At 38.7% G+C, this 22,312-nt stretch overlaps 3 protein-coding genes across 12 annotated transcripts; 1 reads left to right on the top strand and 2 right to left on the bottom strand.

The window, feature by feature from the left end:
* Positions 1 to 734: 734 nt before the first annotated feature.
* Positions 735 to 4,409, bottom strand: LOC111808797 (probable LRR receptor-like serine/threonine-protein kinase IRK). Its single transcript, XM_023694981.1, has 2 exons — positions 2,554 to 4,409; positions 735 to 2,465 (listed from the first exon to the last, which is right to left on the bottom strand). Exons 1-2 carry the CDS (start codon positions 3,996 to 3,998, stop codon positions 1,016 to 1,018), a joined length of 2,895 nt encoding a protein of 964 aa, XP_023550749.1. The 5' UTR covers positions 3,999 to 4,409; the 3' UTR covers positions 735 to 1,015.
* Positions 4,410 to 7,669: 3,260 nt separating this feature from the next.
* LOC111809231 (transcription elongation factor TFIIS-like) lies at positions 7,670 to 12,656 on the top strand. The gene is made up of 4 exons (XM_023695645.1): positions 7,670 to 7,867; positions 9,682 to 10,693; positions 10,906 to 11,103; positions 11,441 to 12,656. Exons 3-4 carry the CDS (start codon positions 10,942 to 10,944, stop codon positions 12,407 to 12,409), a joined length of 1,131 nt encoding a protein of 376 aa, XP_023551413.1. The 5' UTR covers positions 7,670 to 7,867; positions 9,682 to 10,693; positions 10,906 to 10,941; the 3' UTR covers positions 12,410 to 12,656.
* On the bottom strand, positions 12,630 to 22,161 carry LOC111809230 (E3 ubiquitin-protein ligase SHPRH). 10 transcript variants are annotated; one of them, XM_023695635.1, is made up of 20 exons: positions 21,951 to 22,160; positions 20,712 to 21,542; positions 20,398 to 20,604; positions 20,215 to 20,276; positions 19,672 to 20,094; positions 19,075 to 19,261; positions 18,340 to 18,595; positions 17,860 to 18,100; positions 17,565 to 17,734; positions 16,902 to 17,489; positions 16,443 to 16,606; positions 16,125 to 16,341; positions 15,842 to 16,042; positions 15,533 to 15,649; positions 15,115 to 15,357; positions 14,745 to 14,949; positions 14,396 to 14,604; positions 13,756 to 13,907; positions 13,142 to 13,412; positions 12,630 to 13,031 (listed from the first exon to the last, which is right to left on the bottom strand). In XM_023695635.1, exons 2-20 carry the CDS (start codon positions 21,533 to 21,535, stop codon positions 12,780 to 12,782), a joined length of 4,989 nt encoding a protein of 1,662 aa, XP_023551403.1. In that variant the 5' UTR covers positions 21,536 to 21,542; positions 21,951 to 22,160; the 3' UTR covers positions 12,630 to 12,779. The 10 variants fall into 10 exon arrangements, with proteins under 10 accessions (XP_023551403.1, XP_023551402.1, XP_023551404.1 ...); XM_023695634.1 differs by having other exon boundaries at positions 19,075 to 19,275; positions 19,611 to 20,094; positions 21,951 to 22,159; XM_023695636.1 differs by having other exon boundaries at positions 19,075 to 19,275; positions 19,611 to 20,094; positions 20,398 to 20,543; positions 20,759 to 21,542; positions 21,951 to 22,159.
* Positions 22,162 to 22,312: the final 151 nt, after the last annotated feature.

Here is a 22,312-nt window from a genome sequence, read left to right as displayed (position 1 = left end):
GTGGTGTTGTATAGGGAAACTTTTTCAGTGGCAATAGGGTTTCTCTGTTTACAAGAAACTGTGGTTTCTGAGCACTTTGGGTTATTCCATTCAGTACTCACACCCCTTTTGGTCCCAAGTGGGTGCTGAGAATTATGACATTTCCTACACTCTCATTTCACTTTTTGACCTTTTTACATCCTGCTTTTACTTATTCTTCTCTCTCTCACATGATCTTCATGAAAAAAACCAAAACAAAAGCTTCACCCTGTTCTTATGATCTTGGTTTAAAATAATTATACAAGAAAACAGAACAAATAATTCACCCTAGATTTGAAATTTGGTTCAACTTCTGATCTCAGTTGATAAAATTTGAATATGGGTTTATATTACAATGAGAATTGAATTCAATCTCATGTGTTAAGTAAAGAGCTGAGGCAAGACAGCATCTTCTAAAATTTCTCATAGCACAGTTTATATATTCTTATTGCCTGTTATCTCTCTGCATTTTTCTGTTAAAGTCGTTCCAGGAAAGGCAGAATGTTGCAGAAAGATGTGATGTTTGATCTTTAAGATATTCTCCTCCCTCTAAAAGTACTAACCAAATGTAAATGTAGATTAGTTGTTTTTTGTTCTAAAAGGGAAAAAACTAACAAAATGTAGATTATGTCTGAGTTTATACCAATCTAACAACTTTCAAAGGAGATTGTACAAGCTGATGCTTCTCCTATCAAGATCTTGAAATGGATAGATGATATGAAAGATAAGTGAACAGTTAAGATTTTCGATTAGGGACCCGAATTGGAAGCCGGTGAAGAGGAATCCGGAAAACTCAAAACATACAGAAGAAAACTACTAAATACAACAGGAATTAACAGAGCTAGAACAAAAGAAAAAGAAACAGAAAACTCTCAAACATTTTTTTTTTTTAATGTTTTTCATCTACCTTAAGATCGACCGAACAGACCGGATTCTTCTTCGCCGAATGACCTGTGTTGAATCCCCTTGAGATTTATAATAAGAAACCAAACTGGATTTATCCCAATTCTTCTTGGCCTTCTGATGGACATCTGATAAGCTCTAATATATTAACAACCTCTGTCATATCAGGTCGGTTTGATGGCACCTGTGAGGTGCATATCAATCCTAGTTTCACTACTGGTATGGCCTCCTCAGATGGGAAATTTCTCTGGAGCCTCCCATCAATGCATTCCTCCACCCCACCTTCTTCCAGCGCTCGTCGAACCATGTCGCAGAGTACCACCACATCGTCTTCCATGTACTCTACAGGTCTCTTCCCCGTTACCACCTCAAGAACCAGAACTCCAAATCCATACACATCACATTTCTCTGTTATCTTAACTGTTTTGCAGGCAAATTCGGGTGCCATATAGCCAAGTGCACTCTGTATCTTACTGCTCAACACGTACCGATCAAGCATTGGCAACAACCTTGCTAGGCCAAAATCTCCAACTTTAGGCTCCCCTGAACCATCAATCAGAACATTGCTTGATTTTATATTGTAGTGGATGATGTTCATTTGGTGCAAATGAGCCAAGCTTTTCGCGGTTTTGAGGATTATGTTAAATCTTTCATTCCATGAAAGGATGTTTCCACCCAATCCTTCATGAAGCTGTTTATACAAACTCCCTCCAGAAACAAATTCATATATGAGGAGCTGCAGAGATGGAGTCCAGTAATAACCTTCTAGAGCCACAAGATTTTGGTGCCTAACCTTCCCCAATTTCTTAACCTCCCTTTCAAACTCTTCTTGAGATTTGACAAGACTTGAAACTGTGAGCTTTTTTATTGCAACCGGGTGCCCATCACGAAGAACAGTCTGGTAAACCGCTCCAAATCCTCCGCGGCCAAGCTCACAATCCTTGTTAAGGAGGGCATGTGCACCGGTACTGAAGTCAGGATCTCCCGAGAACATGACCAGCTTGCCAGAATTGGCATCTGTAGTTGGAGAGTTGCTGAAGTCATCTCCCCCAGAAAACGTGATGGCTGCTTCTGGACGATTTGCAGATGACCGAACATGGAAGTTAAGGACGGTGATCGCAACTACACCGACAAGGATAACAGCAGCTGCACCAATGGCAATGAGTGCAGAGATGCTGAGAATGATTCTTTTGTGACCAAGAGTTGAAGGTAATGAAGGAGAACCGGAGTCAGAAGATGAGTTGGGGTTTAGAACAATAGGCTTTGGAAGGACACCAGGGCAAGACTTTTTGACAATAGAACCACAAAGAGAAGGATTTCCCGCCACAGAGGAAGGGGAAATTGTATTGAAAAAGCCACCTGCCGGCAGTTCTCCCTGCAGATTGTTGTGAGAAATGTTGAATAAAAGAAGGTTGGGAAGATTGGCTAACTGTTTTGGCAGTGCACCGCTGAGATTGTTTGCTGATAAGTCCACAACTTGAAGATTGGTCAGTTGAGACAATGCTGCTGGTATGGAGCCACTTAACCTGTTTTCCGATATGTCCCTGCAAAATTTAACCCATATCTAAGAGCAAGACTCTCACATTGTACCTCTTGACAATCAAATGAAACATCAGAGCAAAGACCACTTACAAAGTTACAAGTGAAGAACAGTTCCCAATCGAATTTGGAACTTCACCCTCCAGCAAGTTCTTCTCCAGTCTCAATTCTTTCAATGATTCGTCTCCGCCGAGCGTTTCGGGAATGCTTCCATTCAACTGGTTCTCACTCAAGTCAAGAAAAACCAAGCCCTTCATGCCTCCAACACTCTCTGGAATAGCCCCAGCAAATGAGTTCTTACACAGGTTCAACACCTGCAAGTTACTTAATATCCCAATCTCAGGTGAAATTTCACCAGAAAGTGCATTGTGAGACAAATCCAACACTTGAAGATTAACAAGAGCTTTTCCCACAGGTGTAGAAAGAGAGCTTCTTTTGACATCAGAAGGCAATACATTTTGAGAACCCAGCTTCAGAATCCAGGCCGGAAGCACACCGGTGAGAGAGCTGTGGCCGAGATCCATGGCTGAAAGGTTTTGAGAAGGAAGTACGGACCCTGCCAAGCTGCCAATTAAACCATTCTCAGAAAGATTCAAAACCTTCAGATTTTGAAGTTTCCTGAATGAACTTGGAACCGGACCAGAAAATCTATTCCCTGAAAGATCCAAGATTTCAAGGCCTTCCATTTCACCAATCCATTCAGGAACCTTCCCTTCAAATAGGTTTCTTCTTAAGTTAAGAGTACTGCATAAACTAAGCCGCTGCATTGTCGCCGGAATGTCGCCGGAGAAAGAATTCTCACTGAGATCAACAGACCTCAAGAGCAAACAACTCCCAATCCCACCTGGGATCTGTCCGGAAAACCGATTCTTCCCCAAATTAATAGCTCGCAAATTATTCATACTCTTCACCTCCAGTGGAATTTCACCTTCCAAAACATTACCAGATAAATCCAAGGACCGAAGCCCAGTCAAGGACCAAATCCCAGAAGGTAATGAACCAGAAAACTGATTATAAGATAAATTAACAGCAGCAAGACTGACGCAAGAGCCCAAACTTTCGGGGATTTTCCCTGAAAGTTTGTTCTTAGCCAAAGAGATTACTCTCAACGACCCACATTGCCGGAAGAAATCGTCCGGAATCATCCCATGAAAACTGTTGCCGCTTAAATCCACCACTCGCAGATTTTCAAAGCGAGCATTATTGGGACTCAAATTTCCAGTAAGATTGTTGTTGGAAAGAGATAGTTTACGAAGAAACTGCAGCTGAAGAAGACCACGGCCAAGCCTTCCATTGAGAGAGAAGCCATCAAGATCGAGCTCAACAACTCTATTGGATCTGGGGTTGCATTTTACACCAACCCAATTACAGGGGTTATCGTCATCTTCATTCCACGACGCGAGTCTCCCCTTAGGGTCTTCAATGTCAGCCTTGAACACAATCAGCCCCAAAACGTCGTCGTTCAGAGGTGGGTTCAGAGATCTCACCCACACCGGAGCCACAACGAACAAGACGAACAGCCCCAGTAGCCTTCTCATCTTCAAAAATGCCACCACTATGCGCTACTTTCAAATAAACCCCAGAGCCATGGCAAAAACTCAAAACCTTACCGAGCACCCAAAAATCAGTAGTATCCCCAGCTACAAGACCTCAAAAATTTCCGTCCCACAAAGAAAAATGTAAAAAGGAAACGACAAATTTGGTTCGAACGGCTAGATTTAGAGTTAGCAAGAAGAATCACATGAACAGAAGCAAAGAAAGGAACGAAGAAATATAAAGACCCCCCTAGTTGGTTAACGAAGAAGAAAGAAGCCCTTTAACTCAGAGCTTCAAATAAGTTGCTTCAGCTCGAACCAGAGTATATAGCATCTAAACATTTCCTTCACTAACACTTTCTTTCTCTCTCCTCTTTTCTCTCTCTAGTTCGCTCTGTAATCCATTTCTGAAAGGGAAAAATAAATGGAAGTTTTATTCTTTATCAACGGAAAAAAGCGAAGTGGGGCGCAGAGGGGGAGACGAGGTCTCAATCAATACAGATTATGGACACGTGGTTCTGCCAGAGTGGTAAGGCCTCCGATGTGGCAAACACGTAGTCTTTTTAAGCCAAAATGGCTTTTGACATGGTGGTACACGTGGCACATCTTCATTAGCTGAACTTGGAATGCCAATTATGGACGAACTACGCAAGCACCCTTCTTTTTTTTCACATAATTACCGTTTTACCACCTGACTTGTCATCTCACAAAATTCTAATTAAGAAGGAAAGATTAACGAGAAACTAACAACAATTAATTCCCGAATTGTCTAATGATAATTACATTAGTATTTAATTCAACCTTGATTGGTTTAATTAAATAGTTAACTCTTTTTTTTAATAAATAAAATCCATGTCCTATTATGATCTCGTCTGCTTTCGGATATGATTTAATTTTGAAGTTAATAATAATTAAGGAGCAGTGGCAATTTAAGTAAAATTGACGAATTTGGAGGTGAAAGGTAGAGAAGGGAAAAGGAGTTGGGTGTGTGTGTAGTTAGGTGATATGAAAATAAAGCAAAGGAAAAGAAAGAAAGCAGCCATAAAAGCAGGTTGGTGGGAATAGTGGGCGGTGGGAGGGGTAGAAACGGTATTTAGAAAATAAGTGCAATAAAAGCAAAGTGGAAGGAGAAAGTAGAGTGGCGGTGAAGATGGGATTTTGTAGAAAGTTATTGAGTTTATATGAAGGGATTTCTTCTTTAGGGTTTGTAGCCTTTGGACCTAAGTGTGGTGCTTGTCATACCGTCTAAATGTCTATCGAAGATCTATAAAGAAAAGAACTTAACAAACTTATTTATACGAGTGTTGACCTAGAATTTATGCTTCCCTTCTGAACCAGGTCTAAAGAGGTTGAATTGAGTTAACCTAGATCTTCTAGGACTGAGATATGTGAGACCCAGAGCCGAAGGTGAAGGTCTCACCTCGCTCTCAACCACCTAAGCCCTAACCTAAGTGAGCTTTCGGGCCATTGCCCCAAATTTCTTATTTCAAAACATCCATTTAAATTATATGGAGTTTGTTGTTTTGCCCAAAGTTTATCTAGCAATTAAAATAGAAATTTGTTGGTAAAATAAATGAGAAAATAAAAAGAAAAGGGGAAAATTGTAGGTGGGTGAGTCCTTTGAGCAGCTTTTGAATTAAATGCTTCCCTTAAAAGAGGGAGGGCAGGGGAGAGGGCAGTCAGTCTCAGAGGGGACCTCACCCCTATCCAAACCCTACTGCCTCCTCCATTCTCTCCCTTTTGCTTCCTCTTATTTAAACCATCTTTTATTTCCTTCTAATTAATCATTATAGAATGCATTTATTATTCCAATTCTAAAAAAAAATTTATTAAACTTACCCTTTCTTTCAATTACTTTCGTATATTGGTATACAATGAAAATATTTATGTATTTATGACGTCAGCTAAAGCTTTTAGTACAATATTAATCTAAACCCTCATATGTAATCATTCATGGAAGTTGGATCTCATCATTTTTCCCTTATCTGCCTTCTCTCTCATCCTCGCTTGGGTTGGTAACCGACATGTCGTAACTCGACTGGGTCGCTCGGATGACAGTGTCAGAGGGACCAACGACATGTAGTGCATGCTTTAAGAGCAAAAAAGGTAACATTTCCCCTTTTTCTTTTTATTTTTTCCTCTACTGTAAACTACCGCCATTTTTTTTTTTGTCTAAAAATTCTAAAACATGACACGTGTAATTTTCTTAAAATATTCAAATTTGATCATTTTTAAATCATATAATGTCAATAAAAAGAAGAGAAAAAAAAAATGCCAACGAAATTCTCGTACTTTAATAATAAAGAAAAGTCAAAGTTAACAGAGCAGTTAAATCATAAAAAAGGAAAAAACAAAAATAGGCGAAATATTTAAAGTGGTGGGGCCCAAGGGAACTCGAACGGCGTGAGGAAACGGCGTGCAATTGACGCCGACAGCCTGGTACGCCGTTCAGCGTTCCCCGATAAGGGGATGCCAATTCCAAGGACTAACAGAAACAGAATGTGGAGAATGTGATGTGTAAGTGGGCCGGGTCGGGTCGAGTTGGATAATCTATGGGTATACCCATAATCGAATAAGTGGTGAGAAATGTTTATATTTTCAATAAATAAAATTTCCTGTAAATACAGAGAAAATTTAATTTTTAAATAATTTAAAAATCTTATATATTCTCACGAGGCAGCAAAACTCCGGACAACAAGACGACAAACCAATTCACGGTTGGCCTTTACTTTTCTTACCATTGGCGTGTTAAAATACGTGCCAGCAATAATATCCCACTCCCATCTAAATTTAATATAATAAAATATATTACATTTTTTGTTACTAAAAAATATCCAAAAATATATAATCCTGTTAATAAAAATATTATTATCACGAATAAATATTTATTAGGCATGTATATAATTGAATTATTAATTTATTTCTTGTATTTATGCACAAAATAAATTCAATCATTTTAAAATATAAATTATGTTTTTATCGACAGAACTATATTGATAATAGTCAACTTCACGTATTTTAAATATAAAAGTTCATATAGAATTTTTATGTTCCTACGTACGATGGGTTCCAACACGTGCATCCAATTTTTTTTGTCTTTCAACTCGTTAACGATTAGGTCAATACCATATTGTTGCATGTGTCGAAGTTCTAAAATATTTAAAAATACATCATTTTATTACATTATTGATTTTTTTTTTTTTTTTTTTTTTTTTTTTNTGTATACCTTTAACTGTTCCAAGAAAATGGCTACAAAAAGTAGTATTTCCATGTCGAGCCTGGAGGTTCAAATAGTTGGGCCGCTCAAGATAAATGGGCCGAGATTAGGATCTGGGGCTCGGGTTGCGATCCACTATAGGCCCATATATTCAAGCACGATAAATGGGCCGAGATTAGGATTTGGGGCTCGGGTTGCGATCCGCTATAGGCCCATATATTCAAGCGACCTTAATTATCCCATGTTTCATTGTGAATCTGTTCATATATATTGAAAAGTTAAATGACTATTTTGCCCTCTTACAATGTAGGAAAAAAGAATAGAATGGAGGAGCATATTGTCAATCAATCACGATGACACGTGGAGCATTCTGATTTGGAAAAGGTGCAGTCCACCTCATCAGAAGAATCAGACGGTCGAAAATTGATTCCCGATTGATATGGTGGCTAGAACCGAATTCTTGTTATAAAAACTTCATGGTTTTTGTATTAGGTTTACCATTAGAATTGGAAGAGGAATTCAGAGAGAAAAAATGGCAGGTGAATCGACTTTGTTCAAGTTCTTGAGCCCGGGACGCCGTTTCCAATCCACGGACATCCAAGCCGCCGCCGGCTGGGGTGTCGCCGCTGCAACAACTGCTCTGTGGGTCGTTCAGGTTTTCTCCTTCCCTAAATTCATTGATCTGTACTATTATTTCTGGTTTTCGGAGATTTATGTAGTGAATTTTTTGACTCTCTATGTTAGAATAAAGGATGCATCGATCTTCTTGAAAGTTGATTCTTGATTCCGTTAACGATTTCTATTTCTAGTCTTGGACGATTTACCGTAGCGTATTTGTGATTTCTATGTTCACAATTCATCTTTGACTTATTTTGCCACCAGCGTTAATTTTGGTTACGGGATTAGATATCATTTTCAGCTGGCCATTCGCAGTTGAGATCTGGAAGAAATGTATTCGTATGATCTATGGTGTCTATGGGCAATACGTATCGTGAGGATCTGAGAGAGCTATTTATTTATTTATATTTGTTTTCTTTTACTATTTTCTTCGCTTTTGTCATTGATCGAGAACAAGATTATACTGGCCCTGTCGGAACTCTTTTTGAATTATCAAGCCTCTCAGGGTTTCTTCACACCGTGTTTTCGAAAAGCATATTTGTGTGTATATCTATGTGTTAGGTAATCATTTCTTATTTTTCTCTCTAGTATGAAGCAAATTGAAAACAAAGATTAGGAGATTTATTTTCTCTTCCAAGTTCAAAACATTCTCCGATGGGATCAGAATGAAGTAACCATGCCGCCAAAGACATGCCCTTTCCTAGAATGACAACATTTGGATGTAGTTGCTTTACATTGAATGTCTCAATATAGATCCTGTTCAAGTAACGTCGTATCTCTTTATATAAAACACCATATTAGGCCTTGAATCTCTCGTGTTTCTAAAAATTTGTAGTAGGTCATTATCTGTGGCTTGACGTCTTGCCATCCCCATGATCACACTCTCTGGTTCCACATTTGAAAGTGTGGTATACTTCCGAATCCAGTCCCAAGTTCAATTAACTAAAATGTTATGGAGCTTTTAGCTGCTCACGGAGGCTGAAGATCCTACCTGTGGAATAGTCTTGATCCTCTACCCCCCCCCTGCTGTTTCTACAGTCCTTCCCTCGTCCCATAGTTTCATCACTGTAATTGGCTTCTACCTTTGGTTTAATCCAGTAGTGAACTTTCCAGTAACTGGTGCAAATTTCCAGTGATTCTGCCGTTCAAAATCCTAATCCTGACTGCCATCAAGACTATCAATCACTCCTTGGATCTGGCACTCATTTTGCATCTAAGTATTGGCATGCTCAAAACATGTTCTTTCTATTTCATTTTTTTATCGAATCACCTTCTCTCACAATGTTACAATGTTTCTTTCTAGCATAGGAAGCTTTATAAGCCTCTCCGTAGGGTAAAGACCACACTGCATTTCTGCTATTATCAAACTCAAATTTGATCTTCCTTCTATCAACCAATCATATGTTTTATCCACTTTCTAATTTCCTCTAGGAATCCCCAAAATTGGAGGGCTCATGCCAAAGCTGATAGGGCCCATACAATTGGATTTAAGTTTTAACAATTAATGTCAATTTCAATTGGAAATGCTATGCTGTGTGCTAGAAAAAGACATAATTCTGTACATTGTTCCTAATTGTCTCAAGAGGCTGCAACCAAACTAAATTGTTTTGAGTTTTGAAATATTCATTCTCGTTCAAACAGTTGGTTTCAATTGATTCTGTACCGTGCTATTTTCTTTGTTGATAAAAAGGGTTTTTTTTTTTTCTTTTTTGTGTTATGCTGGAGATTTCAGTACCATTATATATCTATCTGTAGAGAATTAAGTGTATACAATCATTCCTCTTTCTTGGTACCATTAATATGTTTTGAATCTAACCATTCCCTTTTCTCTTTTGAAAAAACCCTGTGCAGCCATTCGACTGGATCAAGAAAACGTTCTTCGACAAGCCACAAGAGGCATAAATTGTTATTTGACTCGACCCAGCTTTTTGTTAATAAGTATCAGTTGATTGCCGCAAATGGGTAAACTGCAGAGTTCATTGGAATAACATGTTTTGTAATAGACTTTGTTTTTCATTAAACTGAGTTGGAATTTTATCGTTTTCAAGTGTGGTTGATGTTTTCTCTTATCCCTATTTGCTTCTATTTTCTAGGACCTTTTCCTTTTCCCATGCCTTAGAGACCACAGCTTCTGTCTACTTTATAAAAACAATTTTAAAAATTTAATAAAATTTCCACATTTTTTTAGGAAAAGAATTTCGTTGAACAATTAAGAATTTAAATTCCATTTTTGCTGAGTAGAGACTAGTTTTTGAGAGATGTATTTATTTTTTAAAAAACAGAAATAAATTCAAATTTGTTTAAACATATCGAATAGGTGAATCAAGTAATGGTTAAGTTTAATTATTTGCTAGAGTATTGTCATTATATGATTGGCTAAGCTAAACTAGATGCTGATTTTTTTTTACTTTTAAATTTATCGATGCTGAATTCTTTAATACATTTCTCCACATAATTTTTTAAGCATATATAAAAGAAAAAGGGCATATTTGTAAAGGTCAAAAATGTAATAAGTTCGATGATCTTGATGCGATAAAACTCGGTGCCTTGAATTGGCGAGAGATGATCCGACAAACGACGTCGTTGCCGAAAACCCCATCCTCTTCTCTCGCAGTCTATGGATAAATGGGTAGATCTTACCATCATCCTGTACGCCACGTTTTTGGGCTGTGGCCGTCGGATCTAGCTCATCTACTTCTTCCTCGAGGGTTAATTTTTATTTCTCTGCTGTCTCCGCCGTCTCTCTGCTGAAAAGGGGGTTTTTCCTGTAGCCGATTGTGGTTGAGTTTCCCCTTTTCTGTTTTGGTTTTCTTTGATTTACTGTGGGATTGCGAGCGGTTTTCTGCTGGCGATTCAGTTCTCTGTAAGTGATGATACTCATTCGATATCGATTCTTTGCCATCGGCAGTTGAATGTCTTTTAATTCGTGCTATTCTTTTGCTTGTTCATTGACAAACGAGGTCAAATGCGAGTTTGGTTGCAATACCCGATTTTGTATGCGTATATGTTTGTACCTTTCCGTTTTCTTGTCGTTGTTGGGACCTGATTATTCTTTTCTTCGAATGTGTTGGATAGATAATATAAAAAAAATCCCAAGTTGGCAGTGAGTCGATGGAGAATGAGCTGGTGGAGTTATTTGAAGCGGCGAAGAAGGCTGCAGACGCCGCTGCAGCACCATCGAATGATGGGGGAGCCGAAGAAAGTCGTTGCCTAGATGCCCTACGTCAGCTCAAGAAATTTCCTGTTACTTATCAAATCCTTGTTTCCACTCAGGTTTTCTTCTCATTTGACTCCAAATTCGTTTCTTTTGTTGATGGTAGATGGATAGTGAAAATGTAAACAGCCGACTTGTTCATAAATCATACATGGTTTCTATCATAAATTAAGCCTAAATTCATTGTTTGCTCGTTTACGAATTGGTTTCATGACGAGGCGAGTTCACTCTATTTCATCTGTTTTTTGAGTTGTTCACATCCATATAACGAAGCCATCTATAACTTGTGACCCTTTTAAGTTTTGGGGAGATAATTTATGTCTTGCTATGACCTTTTCCTGTGAAATTGAGGTCACTTTGCCGGCGTTGATAGCTCCTGTATCTTGTCTTCTTTAGGTCGGGAAGCGCCTTCGGCACCTCACTAAGCACCCCAAGAAGAAAATACAGAACTATGCTTCTGACCTGATTGAGATATGGAAGGAAATAGTAATCAAGGAGACTAACAAGAATAAGAAAAATGGGAACATCGACTGTAAAGAGTCGCCTAAAATTGGTTCTCCCAGTGCAGAGTCCGTTAAGGTGGAGAAGTTTAGAAAATCATCTTCCATGAAGGTTGAGAGAGTTTCCCGGGTCGAGCAATTCAATGGAAATGGTGTCACAAGCTCTGCAAAATTTTCCAGATCGGAAAGCGACATCTCGGAGAAAAACTCTGTTAAGGTTGAGAAAACTGATTCAGTGGTCAAGGTTGAAAGGATAGTTAAAGAGGAGAAGAGAATCTCAATAGAAAAGAAACCATCATCAAGTGGCACTGATGCACCTCCAAAGCTTACTTCCATGATTAAATCAAAAGATGCTGCTAGAGACAAAATAAGAGAACTTCTCTTTGAGGCTTTCTCCAAAGTTCCTAGTGAGGCTGATGAAGATGTTATGGATGAAGTAAATGCAAGTGATCCGATTCGGGTTGCTGTTTCGGTAGAATCCGTGATGTTTGAAAATTGGGGAGGTTCTACTGGCTCACAGAAGACCAAGTACAGATCTATAATGTTTAACCTCAAGGATCCGAAGAACCCAGACTTTCGAAGAAAAGTTCTTCTTGGACTTGTAAAGCCAGATAGGCTGATCAATATGAGCACAGCTGATATGGCAAGCGACCAGAGAAAACGTGAAAATGAAGAGATTGAACAGAAAGCCTTATTCGATTGTGAGCGTGCAGGAGCTCCAAAAGCTACTACCGATCAATTCAAGTGTGGTCGATGCGGTCAGCGAAAAACAACCTACTACCAATTGCAGACGCGGAGTGCTGATGAACCTATGACCACCTTTGTAACTTGTGTAAACTGCAATAACCATTGGAAGTTCTGTTGAGTCTCTTCAGCTGACGAAAATGTTATTGTTTGGAACAATTTACCGAGCAGCTAGAGTTGTTTTGCCTCGACACTGGTTGCTACAGTCTGTAATCCCGCTCCACGTCGTTACATTTACGTAGAGGGTTCTCTACTATAGGATTTCCAAGTGCTAATTTACTGAGAAATCCATTGTATTAACTTGTTTTATTTGTTATTTCCTTTGGTATTTGCTAATTTACTGAGAATCAATCGGTTTCTAGTCTTCATTGAACTGTTTTCCAATATGTACACGATCCTAATAGTTTACAAATGAAAGGCATTCTAGCGACTTCCCATGTTTGATGAGAGGGAAAGAAGGAACATAATTTAGAATCCATTAATAAAACATCCTACGTTGTATGCTCTTTGAGTCTCCTCTCAGCTGCAATAGTAGCAGCCATGGAAGGAGCCAAATGCCTTAGCGTTTCACTTTCCTTCTCATCACTTTCCCTCAATGGTGATGGTCTTGATGCAAACAGAGACTCGACTTCTTTAAGCGTAAAAACGGGCTGATCTTGGTTCTTTGTATTTCCAGTGATGAAGGAAGAACTCTCTCTGCTTCGGTTAAGCCTGTGTATGCTCTCTTCCACTGTGTCTTTAACCTATAATGACCCCAAAAAGAGAACCCAAAACTTAATTATATGTCTGCCATTTGAACTGTGTGCTTTGGTGAAAACTCTATTGGACTGTAAAAAGAGGGAGGTGTACATACTATGAAGCGGTGAACAAACGTCTTGTTTTGCTGTCCAATTCGGTGTACCCTGCTAATTGCTTGCGCTTCTGCAGCTGGATTGAGCAGTGGCTCCACAAGGATAACATGTTGAGCTTCTAAAAGGTTCAGGCCATTAGCTCCATGCTGAATCAAGAGCAATAAAACCTGAGCAGATCTTAATTCTGGAACCTCTGCCAATGGCTGTTTCTTGTGATTTTCTTTTGTATTGATCTTCTGTCCTCTAAATTCACTAATGGCTGTATGAGATTTCCTGCATTTGCAAAATCCAATCGTCAATATTACAGCATAACGTTGAAAAATTAGACAATGACAGAGCGGCTTGTAATAGAATGATCGACATCTGAAGAACGCTCGACCAAAGGAATGAGTCACAAGGTGAATTATCAGTCCCAACGTCGGAGGAACAAGCATTTTCGGGGACTAACCCGCTTTGAAAGTAAACTAACCTGCTATGGAGCTCCACAACCCACCCCGCCCCCAGAAAAAACCCGCTGCAGATGATGCAAAGGGAGTGGAAATTTGGAAAGAAAAGGTACGGTACACAATTGAATTTGATCTATTCAATTTTCATACTGCATCTGATATCATCTCACCTGCCTCCTTTCATCCTGACAAAGGTAATGTTGTTGGCAGCAAAGGCATATTGTAAAACATCAAGAACATCGTTCCAACTAGAGAAAACGAGAACTTTGGCCTCGGAATCTGTATACTTGATCCACAAGATTCGCCTTACAACTGCTTCAATCTACAGAAGGTTGTAGATAGCAAGTATTATTTTTAACAGAAAAACAATTGGACAAATGATACAAAGACTAATATGATGAAGTTTTTCTATCTTATTTTTGTTTTTTTTGTTTGAAGGACCTTAACTCGAAAAGTGACAGCATAAAAATGGAGAGCCATCTGTGAACGAGTAAACACAAGAAACAAATTCAACCGAATAAGGATGGGAACATCTAAAGGGAAACATGCAAGCAAGACAATAAACAAAACAAGGACACAATTTGTAACAGCCCAAGCTCAGCGCTAGCAGATATTGTCCTTTTTGGGCTTACCCTTTCGGGCTTCCCCTCAAGGTTTTTAAAATGCGTCTGCTAGGGATAGGTTTCCACTTCCCAACCGATGTGGGATCTCACACAATTGCCCCAATATTGTTCATGCACCAGATTAGGCATCAGGCAAACTGTGAATTAAAGTAAATTGAATTAAGAAGCGTTAAGTAGGACTGCAAACCTTCGTTCCATAGGAACCCTGAACTCTAATGGACCTTTCATCCTCCCTGGAAGTTTTGTGCAAAGTTGAAGGATCGAGTGTTTCATTTTTACTATCATCCGCGTAAGCGATATTCCCGAAATCTGTGTGTTGGCGACAGGTTGGGCACATCACCCATTTGGTTTGAATTGTACTATCACGCAATTTCTTTTCAGTCATTGCAAACAAACCTGTGGGAAACAAATGCCATTACAAGTTGCAATATATAATGTACTAAGCATTCAGAAAAGGGGGTTTTTAGGTATGCATGGTGCTTTATTTAGTGCTGGATACTCAAAAGACAAGCACTGATGTAAAAATCAATACTAACATTTACAGCATGTCATGTGTCCACATTGAAAAACCATCTTTTGATTGCTTAGTGCTTCTTGGCAAACAGGGCATGATTCTTCATCAGCTTTCAATGTGTTCTCACTTTTTTGTTCCACTGATGTAGATGTGATATCCGGTACTTGAGTTGATGCTGGATTACTAGAACTACCTAATGGTATGTTTTGCTTAGATTGCACCAAACCCTGGAAACAATAGAAATTATGAGTAACAACGATGTAGAATACGAATGGAAAGATAATAAAACAAGAAAAAAAAAAGACTGGATCAGAGGCCTAAGCACGGTGTACTCATAACGATTCTAAATATGAAACTTTCAATGCAGTAAACAAATCGGTAAACGTTTTAACCTTCAAATAACGAAGTTTCCCTTTGACACGCGATAACATAGCCAAGGACACGAACTTATCGCTAGAATATTGGACACTAGCTGCAGGAAGCTCATGCTCACTAATAGCATAAGCTGAGTCGTCATCATCATTGCCCCTTAAGCATAATCTCGTGGTTGCCATCTTAATTTCGTCGTGAGCGTTCAAAACTTGAGCTTGAGCAATGGCTAAGGACCTTGCATGTCCATACTCCTTTCGCATGTACTAGACAAATTGAGCAATCAAGCCAACGTTAAAAATCCAGTAGGTTCTCATATCAATGCACGAAAAATCCAAGAACATGAATTATCCTTAAATTTTGAAATGATTTACGCCTATATTGAGCATATAGGAATCGACATAGGACATTAAAAGGGCATTTTTCTCACACAATATATACCTCCAGAAGGTGTAGCTGTTTGTTGGCTGCTGCTATACTTTCTTTTCCTAGCTGTGTCTTACAGAAGTTCTTGATAACACCAAGAACAACCTCCAATTCAGAAGGATGCTTAGACACCTAAAAATCAGAACAACAAAGTCTGAATAAGGTTTCTTGCATATCATAAGCCATATTAAAAAGAAAAAGTGCCAAGAAATCAAACCGCTCACGATTTCCATCACGAGATACTTTAAATTATCATATCATAAGGCAGATGTGACCAATCTGAGGCACTTCTAAGACAAAAGTAAGGAAAGAAGAAAAACAAACCACAACTCTTTCTCCAGCATCTCTTTTGTTAGATTCTTCATATCCATCTCTAGATGAACTTAAGTTTTTATTTTGTTGCAATAGACTCCAATAAAAACGATTAAGTGCAGACTTCTTCTTCTGAGCTTCAACTGCCTCTTCAACAGAAGTAACCATTCCTCCCTGTACTGTATTGAGCCGGAAAAGTCTTGCCTCATATTCCTACAAGGAGAAGAGAGCATAGATTCATAATGCAAGTCAAAGAGCAAGCATCAAGGAAATTGGTCTAATCAGGAAGAAGAACCTGAAATAGTTCGTCTAGTTCACAAAGAACACAAGGTGGTCCATTACTGTCGGCCTGACAATTTTGACAGTATCGAACACGTTCAATATCTTCATCTTTTGGATTTTCCATGGTCTGATCAATTTCTAAAAGTCGACCAAGCACCAATTTTCTCGAAGCTTCCAAAAGGTCCAAACCAGTCTGAACATGATACTTCAAAGCATCAATGCTGCGGAAACTGTTATCAAGCTAAAAGATTCATTAGTATTCATGCAATATACATACCATAAAAATTAATTTGTATTCATGACAGAATGCATAGAGTTTGTAATCGTTTACCGAGATCCCACTCTAGATTTCGAATTGTTAAGGTTTCCAGATACAGCCTCTTCAATCTTTCTTATCAACTCGTGCGAGAAGTCCTTGTTCTGTTCAGCATGGTGAACTGCTTGTAACCACCAAACTTCGTTAAGATTTTCCCTGCTCTTGAGTTCATTGCAGACCTTCATTTTGTATTGAAAAAATAAGGCATGGAAATTAGAGATATATCGTCACTAAATGGCTGAACAAACTAAGGTAGCTGCTAATAAAACATACACCAAATCTATCCATTGGAAAGAAATAAACTACATCTTAAGTGTCCAAAGAATAAAAGGATCAATAAGCAACTCAATAGTAGAACATAATGGTAGCATACCATCAATTTTTACTGTAAAAAGATATTACAAAAAACTATATCATGAATGATGATGCACATTGTAACAGCCTAGAGTAAGTTAGCAGGACATAGAAACATACCTGTACGTAGGACTTTGTGAACTCTTGCTGGGCAATAGATAGCTTTGAGGAAAAGACAGCTAGATATTTCTGCCTCATAGCCTCGCATGCTTTTCTTAAATAGTTATCATTGAAGTAACTACTTGACCGATGAGGCTCGTAATTCTCCTCCTTTTTGGCGTTCTCATCTTGTCCTGTCAACTCAAGAGGACTGTCGATGATCTTCTCCGTATCACTACAAGGCACATACAGGGTCCCGTTGACTTTTTGTTTCTTTATGATATGATTATCGGACTTTTCAGAATCATCCATCTTGGAGGCCTTCACTTCACAAGTTCTTGGATAAAATTGGTCTTTTAAAGGAGATTGTATCTGGTCCATGGCTAATGGTAGTATCTCAGCAAGATTGTGATGGATGTGAATGCTCAACAAAGGATCTACGCGAAAATCTTCATTGTTTTCCTCTGCCAATTCCAGAGCTTCTTTATACAGTGAGAGGGCTTCAGAAAATTTCTTCTCGATTATAGCTATTCCAGCAAGTGCATTTAAAGCAACAACTGTCCTCCTCAGAGCTTCCTCTCCTTCTATCTTGGTCTTACTAACAAGGACCTGAGAAATGAAACCACTTAGAGTAAAGTTTTACACCAGATTTCGTGAAAACTCGTATCTTCACTTGAGGAATACCATCAAGATTTCCTCCATTGTCATTGGGGATTGTTGCAATGAGCGAAGTCCCGAACTTCCTACTTGCGGGTGACAGCAAGCTTGGCGAAGTTTCAAAAGTGTGTTCAGCAGCTTTCCAGCATCGGCATGGGTGATAAGAATATCAGATGGAACATCAGAAGAAACAAATCCTGAAAAAAGTTAGCAGTACAATAATGTTAAGTCATAATAACCACCTCTTCGCTTATGATGTGGATCATAGTGATGAACAAAGAAATATGATTCTTGAATGAAGTCATAATCAACCACTAACAACCTGGGACTTTCCTTTTGACAAAATCATCTTTCAAACCTTGAATAACTTCACGGGCATAACTCACACAAGTTTCATGCTGCCTCTGGTAGAAGTTCTCTTCAATTGGTGAAAACGTCAGCCAAGTGACTTGCTCCTCCTGAGGAGGTAGCTGCAATTCATCTGTAACATGTACTTTTAAAGAACGCCACATTATTTGCTTAAAGAATTTGTGTGTGAATTCCATAGCGCCAGGGTCCCTTCTCTGCAAAAGTCGTCGGTGAAAGATAAAGAAACCCGATATGTCAAAAATGAACAATAACGTGCGTAAAAAATAGCTAGGAAGCAATCCCAAAAGAGTACCTAAAGAAGAAGTAATAAATGAGAACGTACAAAAAAACTAAGAATGAGTTGTGATAACAAAGGTTTTGTGTGGCATTTTGTCTCTCTTTCTTTGCTCTTTCTCCCTAACTACGATTAAACAAATCATTGAATGCCACGTACCTCATATGGATCTCTTATAACTTCAACCCACCATCTGTGAACGTTAAATGGACTCGCTTTCACAAATCGCAGTAATCCAAATAAATCTTCAAGTTTCCTTTGTATGGGAGTCCCCGTAATGCACCAGCGGTGACTAGCATAAAGCCGTGAAGCCATTTCAGTAGCAGCAGTAGCATTGCTCTCGACCATTTGTCCCTCATCCAAACAAATCCTCCACCAAAAGATCCTGGTGAGAGGAGTAGGGACAACAGGGTACCTAAAATGAACAGTCCACATGCATAGTCAAATTTCGCAATTTCAAATGAGATGCAAAGAGAACACGTCAATATTTCCTTAAGAAATTTCCCCTAATCTCCCCGAATGAAAATAAATCAAACAGCATAATAAAGGTTGCACCGTGGTCATATTTAAGAGGTACGAAAACGGGTTGCCAAAAGAATTAAACAAAAAAGCTATTTCGAAAAAATGACCGACCAGGTTAAAAACTCAAGATAACTTGAAAGTAGAAACACAAGCATACCAATACACAGTCAAATTGTTAGCATGCATTTAAACACAGATATTAAGGGCATAAAGATTCATATGTCGAGGATATAAAAAGATAGCATCTCTAGAAGCAATTGGTTAAAGAATATGGTACACCTTGACCAAAAATCCTTCACGGACTAATTATGAAGTAAGAAAGAAGCAATTACATAAATATAAGGATCATTCCTCAGCAAGGCAAGAACAGACCTCTTCTGGAATCTCATGAAGCGTCGATCGCCTTCATGCCTATCATAATCATGGGATAGGTCCTCTTTGAGCACATCATATGATGTTAAGACTATATCAGAATTGATGATATCGTTGATCTGCACAGGCAATGTGTTTGAAAGAGAAGTATCTCTCACTCCCTCGTATACAAGTAGTTTTATTGAACCTGGATGAGTATGACTGGGATGATAAATAACAATTGAAAGTCAGCTTGCACTACCAGTGGAAATGAAGAACTATCAAGTGAACTAATGTCAAAATGGATAATATTTTTACAAAGACATCCGATCAAAGAATTATGCGTGCATATGAAACAAAAACAGGTGCAGCCATAATTTATTAAGAAATCCAGTGTTTCTTATTGGAAGAAAAAGGTATATTATCACTAATCGAACATGATAGCCACAACATTTCTAAGTTAATAGAGGTGGTATACTTGCAGGTGTACAAAAAATCAAATGCAAAGGCACTCTCATAAATGAGATAAATAAAAATACGGTCAAATGAGAGTATACCGTAAAATCTCGGCATGCCACTGGAATAATATGGGAGCTGGACAGACAATTAGAGTTGCACCTGTAGTCATTGGGGAATCAGTAGCCTGCATCAGCTCTAAGCATGGCATACAAACATGTTCCTCATCTCTAACAGTTACATTTACTGTATTCCTTTTATTTCTCTTGTCCTTTCTACAGTTCCCATCCTTAGTGTCAACGGGTTCGAGAACTCTTCCTTTAGGTGAATAACCAACGCAGTCAGCATGTTGCCATGCGTCACAAATATCACATTGTACCCACAACCCTTCGTATCTGTGATTTTCACTAACAGCTCCACACACGCACTCAACACGCTCCCTCTTTAATCTTTTAAATTTGGTTCTCTGATCTCCAACAAGTTGTTGCATTTCATCATCAAAACCTTTTCCATCTTCGAACACTGACATCGGATGAGAAAGTATGCAAGCCAGTAGTTCAATAGTTTTTCCCAGACCCATTTCATCTGCAAACATCGAATCATTCAGACAAAATAAAGACCATAAGAATAGCTAATTGCATCAGTGTTAAGTGCTGAAATGCCTAGTTTTGGAAAATGCAATGATTTCTAATTAGTGGCATTTACCAGCTAGAATGCCCCCGTAAACATGCGGTAAAGTTTGCTCTGCATTCCAAGTAAGATCTCCACTGGAGATAAACTTAAGTAAGAATACAGGAGAAGTAGGTGTTCCTAACTACATAGACAAGCACATATTTTTCCACTTTATTCACTTCACAAAGCCATGCTCAAAAGTAAAGAAGTTGATACCTGAAAGGATTGTAGAACATTCTCGAACGAGTATCAAGACATTCCAGGGGCATACACAGGGGAGAAATAAGCTGCACGTTTTCTCCCACACCAAAATTTCTCGAAAATCCTTTCTCCCGTTGTACCATCCAGTAGGCTGCACGACGCTGATAAGGTCTTAGTTTTGGAAGCAAATTGGGTATGTCTTCATCAAGCATGGGATCATCTCTACAATGAACTTATGTCATCAGTAGTGCCAAACTGGGGGGGGAAATGTAAACGTTCTATAAAGTAGAAACAGAACACACAAGTACATGAGCACTAATTATACTCACTTTGATGGCTTAATGGCATCATAAAAGGCAACAGAATCAAAATTTACATGTTTCCTGGAGCTGGATGCATCATCCCCTGTCTCACGATGCAAATGAGCGTCCATATTAGTTGATTCAACAACTCCATACTTGACCTCTGATGATACTACTTCAGGACGCAACCAAGCAATGGTATTCATCATACTCTTTTTCCACAGCTGCCGACCACTATCTAATATTGACCCACAGGCATCAAAAGCACTCGATAATATTTCCACCCTCAACCGGAGAGATCCCATATTTTGGGAAAAGGAAACACCCATAACTGGCCTCAATGTCACAAACTTCAAATTTGCAAGATGAACAAGGCCAGATATGGCCTCATCAGGTCCATCAAAACTACCTGATAACACCACCAAGCAACCGTTCATATCTTCCTCTACGCGTCTCTCAATTAGTTCCAACGATATTTCATTTGAAGATAAAACCGGCCAATGACCAAACTTAATACGATCAAGGAGAAACCCATTGTCATTGCACAAACGAAACCTTAACGAGTATCTCGAGCTCTCACAAAAAATTTCTTCCGATCGTATACCAACAAAAGGGTGTTCTAACCTTATATCCATTAGAACAACTTCAGAAATATCATGGTGCTCATTGGAATGCCATCCAGTTCGATCAACTTCCACAAAAAATGGCTCATTAACCTCATCAAGTTTGATGTCGGATGATTCTACAGTTTCCACAATCCCATGAATATCAACCTGTGTCTTGGGATTCACGGGATCTTCAAATCTTATTCCACCAGAGCGATGAGGTTGCTTTTGCTTCCTTCTACCCATTCTATAACTATTTTAACAAAAATAGAGAGGACTAAAGGTTTCAATATGTAATTTTGGAACCAATAAGTTACACATACAAAATCCTATATAGTTGGAAAACTGAAATCAAATATGCAAACGTATATTCGTAAATACATAACAAAAATATGCAGACATATATAGAGAAAGAAGCGTTGCATCTGCACCATAAACAGCCACCAAACCCGAATCATAGAATTCAAGAGAACTTCACCAGAACTTCACCGGAACAAGAAATACTACAAATTTAGACTAGGATGTCAGAAAAGAACATAAAACAAAACCTGAACCTGGGAAACAGCCATACAATTGAAGAAGATATCACCAGAAAATGAAGTCCGACAACTATAAAACCAAGAAAAATTTAGAACAAAGTGTCGGAAAGGAAAAACTGGACCTGGAAGATAAGAGTTTGATTATTGGCGGGCGACCATGATGAACATGCCCAATTCTTCCGGTTGAGAGAGGATATTCATGTAAAATTACAGATAAAATACATTAAGCCTACACTGCAGGGTTACAAGAGACGCAGGAAACCAATGAATTAAACTACGATTCACTGTTCGATACGTCGTTTTGGGTAAGCGACTCGATTTCGACCAATCTATCATTTAAGCGATCGCCACAGTGACGCAGAGTCGGTTTGGTTCGGCCTCCACGACATAACTACAAAAATGACCCTACCCGGTTCTTTAAATCTTATTTTTAGGGTTCAGTGCTCTTTTTTTATTTTTTTTATTTTTTTTTAATAATTTATTT

This window comes from Cucurbita pepo, chromosome LG13 (assembly GCF_002806865.2).
Source record: "Cucurbita pepo subsp. pepo cultivar mu-cu-16 chromosome LG13, ASM280686v2, whole genome shotgun sequence".
Taxonomy (NCBI): domain Eukaryota; kingdom Viridiplantae; phylum Streptophyta; class Magnoliopsida; order Cucurbitales; family Cucurbitaceae; genus Cucurbita; species Cucurbita pepo.
Note: the sequence above shows the minus strand (reverse complement) of the source record. Positions and strands in the feature narration are given on the sequence as shown.